Raw genomic sequence first — 5,246 nt, 5'->3', positions numbered from 1 at the left:
AAGCAAGAAATACTTCCTATAAGTTCCTTCTAAAATTCTCACTTTTAGCCGGGTGTGGTGGCACACAACTTTAATTCCAGCACTTAGGGGCAGAGGCAGGTGGATCCCTGTGAGTTCAAGGCCAGCCTGGTTTCCATAGTGAGTTCTAGGACAGCTGGGGCTACAGGGAAACCTTGTCTCAAAAAAGACCAAAAAAAAATAATAATAATAAAAGATTTTAGGGTTACCTCTTCAGAGGGGGGAATGTTGAAGGGGAGGGAGTGGGCATGGATTTGATCAAAACACCTTATATACGTGTATGAAATTCTCAATAAAGTTTTTGTAAAAGTTAAAAAAAAAAAGGTAATCTTGCCGGGCGTGGTGGTTCATGCCTTTAATCCCAGCACTTGGGGGCGAAGGCAGGTGGATCTCTGTGAGTTCAAGGCCAGCCTGGTCTACATAGTGAGTCCCAGGACATCTGGGGCTACAGGAAGACCCTGTCTTAAAAACACCAAAAAACAAACAAGAATAAATAAATAATAAATAAATAAAAATAAAAAGTCAATCTCTGATTGCATTTCTTGGTTTCAAAAGAGGCTACAATGATAAATCCTGTCTTTCTCCTCCATTAGCATTTAACCTCCAGTCATCAAAGTAAGATCAAAATGAGGTAGGGAGGGAGTGAAAAATTCAGTTAGTTTTCTTTTAAACCATCTAAAGGTTTTTCATCATGTCTGACAACTGGTTACATTCTTAAATTTTCCTTTATTTCAAGTTGTCTTCTAGACAAAGGAAGATTTGGGGGAACAATGACTGTCCTTCTAGTTTCAACATATTCCTGGGGAGCCTACATCTGGCTTTGTAAAATGTTTGAAACCTATGGGGGTTTCCAGCTGAGGTGTGAAGACAGAACACAGAGTTCCAAGAAAGAAGAGGCAGGTTCAAATCCCAGTTCTGGGTCCCTGGAAGCCATTTTCTCCCTCGGGGCTCTAGTATAATTTTGATCTAATATTGTCTGATTAACACAATAGTAAGAAGTGAAAATTTAATCAACGTAAGAGACTTCTCAGCCTTATATGATAGTAAAAATTAGCTGGGGTCAGGAGGAACACTTGTGAACATAACATATCCCTGGCCCTTGACTCACTGAATTCAAATCTCCAGAGCAGGACCTTGGCAATCTTATTTCAAAGATGCACCCCAAGTGATACTGCTCAGGCAATTTTAGTAAGTAAATACTAGATACTCAGTAGAATAAGTTATAGCTGGAAATTCTAGAATTCTAAATTTCTTAATATAGCAGTTTTCATCTAGAAGGCTTCCAAATAAAGTATTTCCTCATATGTAATTCTATAACATTTACACACTATATTATATCATCATCTCCAACATATCTATTTACATATGAGGTCAGCATACAACCACTTTAAACAATGCTGATAAGGGGATACTGTCTTGAAATCCTTTCTGTTCTGGAAAGCTCATTAAGACATATGCCAGTCTCTTCTGCACCCACGCTTCGTGATAGGCATGATTTAGAACTTTCCTAATGAAAAAGTCATTACAGATCCCTACGCTGCTCCTGGATATGCTTACCATCAAATTTTCTCCACATGATCAGGGGATACATCCATGCAATGGTTTGTTAGGGACTGGCTTGTGCCAAGCATTTCAAGGTCACATTCTGTCCTGCCTGGATGGTGACATTGGCACTGGGGGTTGAGATATTTGGCTTCATGCAAGCACTGAGCTCAGTCTCGTGGAAAAGCTGTCCTGCCTTAGAGACATGGCTCTGGAATATCAGGTAGGAATTCACCAGGATGAATGGGGAGTTAATGGTCTTGATAAACTTAACAAACCCCCTTAGACGGCAGTCACATACCCAGGGACTGTCGTGCAGTGCCAACACCATGCTGATGAGAATCTCAGCTCCACAGCTATGCTGCTGGAGTTTCTGATAAACCGGCCAGTTCAAGAAGACACTCTTGGATACAACTGTCAGCCTATTGGAAGATAGGTCAAGGTAAGTCAGGTTGGCTAGGAACTGAAGAGCCAACTCAGGGAGTGCATCAATCTGGTTGTGTTTGAGATCCAAGACCCTTAGGAGAGGGGTGGCCTGGAACGCTGTCCACGGTACTGAATGGAGTTTGTTCCCCTCTAGTCTCAGCTCTCTCAGCTCTGGCACTTGCTCCAGGGCTCCTAGGTGGATCACAGTGACATTGTTAAAGTTGAGCCAAAGGTATTCCAAGGTGCTCATGTTGATGAAAGAACCCTGGGGAAGTTCAAAAAAAGGTGAGTTTTCAATTCTTACTTGCTTGAACTCTTCAGGAAGGTTCCCTGGAATCTTTCCCAAAGACACAGACATGCACTGCAGAGTCCTGTAGAAGAAAGCATAAACATTTTGAAACAAACATCAGAAAATCTGGAAGTTGTATTGAGTGGATCCTGTCTTTAGACACTGGAATTAGATGAAAAATATTAGCTTGAAATAAAGACTAATATCATTATCAAAATATTTTGTTCACTAAAGTCCAGCACCAACTGAAAATTAATCTCAAGGAGTTTCGGCTGATTTCCTGTCAACTCTAAGCCTGTGTCCCTCCATTTCATTCCTAATGAAAGCCCATCCTCCCTATCCCCTATCACCCTCTGGTATCCTGCCAACACAGAGCACCTGCCAAAACTCTCCTCTGAGCAGGTGCACCCTGGCAGACAGAAAGGCTGAGCTGCATATGTAACCCAAGAGACCAAAACTTGCAGGAAACATTAAAAAGCTAAAGCCATATTTATCTGTAGGAAATGCCTTGTATGTTTTCAATAGGTATAGTTTCAGCATTTTGAGTAGCAAATCCTATTATCAGTAATCTATGCTGATGTAGGTCAGCACAATAGGGGCAAAGTCCCTAGATGCTCTGAGCTCTGCAACAGCTCATGCAGAGCCCATGTAGAAGGAACTGTATCTCATAACAGAGGTGAGAAAGTCCACACTGTCTGGTTCTCGAGTCTAAAAAGAGACTCTGAATTTGTCCTGGTTCTACCTTCTCTCAGCCTCATACAAAAAATCCTGAGAAAGAAATAGGAAGGAGGCAGAGGCAGGAAGATCTCGGTGAGTTCAAGGCCAGCCTGGTCTACATAGTGAGTTCCAGGCCAGCTAGGGCTACTGGGAGATCTTGTCTCAAAAAAGACCAAAAAAAAAAAAAAAGAAAAAAAAAGAAATAGATTATATACCATGATTCTGAGCACCACAACTCATGGGACTCTGTCAGAATCCATCTAATCCCTCATAATTCGCCAGTGATCCCTGGAAACTGTAATTTCCAGCTACTTTCTTGAGGCAAAATCAGATGATGCACAGCAAAGTAATTCTATGGTCATTCCTATCATGTTCTCTCAGAAGGAGTTTAGTCATGCTTTAACTGCATTAGAACAGCTTCATCTGAAACTTTAATGACCAAAACCAAGAAACACCATGGTGCACTTTCAATACAGGATTTAAAAAATATAAAGCCAAGATTGGGGTCTGCTGTCCATTTTCCCAGTTCTGTGCTGTGTTTTTGTCTGCTTGAGTTTGCATGGGTCCTGTGCATGCTGACACCATTGCTGTAGGTTCATATGAGCAGGGTCCCAGTCTTAACTGAAGAAATACTGGTAACTGATTATTGCTGGGTAAGGAAGAGCTGATCTTCCTAAAGTGAGGGATTCTAGATAGGCCAGCTAAACCTCCATAGATGAACTTGCACTAAGGAATGTCTGGGGACACTAACTTGACACAATAGGCCTTAACACAAATTTCAGAATGTGTGAATTCCAGTGGAGGGGGGGCTGTGGAGGGTGCCAGTGGGGAAGGGTTATAAAGATGATTAAGACTGATTGAGATGTTCTGTATGAAATACACAAAAATAAAATTTAAATTATTGCAAATAAAAGATAAAAAATAAAATGTAAGTCACCTTTCACTTCATTGTTTCAGTTTACAAGTTCCAGAGGATAGATAGATAGATAGATAGATAGATAGATAGATAGATAGATAGTCACTGGACATGGTGGCACATACCTTTAATCCCAGAACTCTGGAGGCAGAGGCATGAGGATCCCTGTTGAGGTCCAGACTAGGTCTACGAAGAGAGTTCCAGCCAGTGCTACACCTGACTCAAAAAAGACAGAAAATAAAATCAAATAAAATAAAATAAAATAAAATAAAATAAAACCAAAGTTTTGGACCTGAAAAAAATAACTTAATGGAATATCTTTTCCTTGACTTTTCCAAAATACTACTTCACAACACACACACACACACAAAAAAATGCAAGACTTACGTTTCTAAACTATATGCGTACAAAATTATATATATGCTAAGATATATACCACTCTCTACCACTCTTCATGCATTCAGTATTTATTGTGTATCTGCTTAAAGTGCACACTTGCTAGACACCAGGAAAGGAGTACTGAGCAAAACTGTCATAGGGAAGGCCCTGTGCAGTCTTCTGTCTTTCTTATGCTTCTGAGTTTGAAGGTTTGGGAAATATATTTTAATCTCTGCAAGTCTCCATTTCTCCTCTGCATAGTGAGAATATGATTATTTCACAATGTTTCTATGAAATTTTCATATGTTTTAAAACAAAGCACCTAGCACACTGTAGATGTCTGAATATTCACCTCCCGTAGTGACAGTCTAGAAAAGAAGAAATAGCAACTTCCTTTTTAACTGGGGACACTTTCAGAAAATGCCCAGATTCTGTGGATCCTTGTAAGACTCATGATCTATATTATACGCTACAAAAGGCCTCAGTGGGAAAAAAAATCCTCTTAGTAGCTAACCATTGAGGGAGAAATGGGTCACCAGTTAAGCTGATTACACTTCAGACTTCCCCTCATACCAGATGCATTTGCTGGCATTCTCCAGCAATCCAACTCTGTATCTGGATCCATATTTGCCATTCTGTTCAAAGAACAAAACATGAGTGTGCTATGAGCACAAAGTCTGTGTGAGATGGGGAGACGTGCTGCCCCCATCACCTTTCAGGAGACAAAGAGTTAATACTTAGCTACAAAGAGTGCTTATAGGAGGCAAGGCCCTTCCCAAGCCTGTACCCAGGGACAGGCTGGGGATGTCATCAGTGCCCAGCCAGTGTAACCTCTTGGCCCCTACAATGATGAGAAATTTTCACTTCAGAGTCTTCTGCCAAGTTATCTAAGACTTCATTAAGCTTGTTTCGTAGGAATATGCAATTCAGTCAGTGGGTGTCTGAAAGCACTAGTCAATT

The 5,246-nt window shown here is 40.7% G+C and overlaps 1 protein-coding gene across 1 annotated transcript in view; it reads right to left on the bottom strand.

Annotated features, from left to right (window-relative positions):
• The window catches only part of Lrit2 (leucine rich repeat, Ig-like and transmembrane domains 2), a 4,201-nt gene extending 1,438 nt beyond the window's left edge, over positions 1-2,763 (bottom strand). The window contains 2 exon segments of the mRNA XM_008835599.1: positions 1,576-2,357; positions 2,654-2,763. Of these exon segments, the coding sequence (XP_008833821.1) occupies positions 1,576-2,357; positions 2,654-2,763 (892 nt within the window).
• Between the last annotated feature and the right edge of the window lie 2,483 nt (positions 2,764-5,246).

Source organism: Nannospalax galili, unplaced genomic scaffold (assembly GCF_000622305.1).
Source record: "Nannospalax galili isolate Female #2095 unplaced genomic scaffold, S.galili_v1.0 scaffold57, whole genome shotgun sequence".
NCBI lineage: Eukaryota > Metazoa > Chordata > Mammalia > Rodentia > Spalacidae > Nannospalax > Nannospalax galili.
The sequence above is the reverse complement of the archived record's forward strand: the minus strand, read 5'-3'. Positions and strand labels throughout refer to the sequence as shown.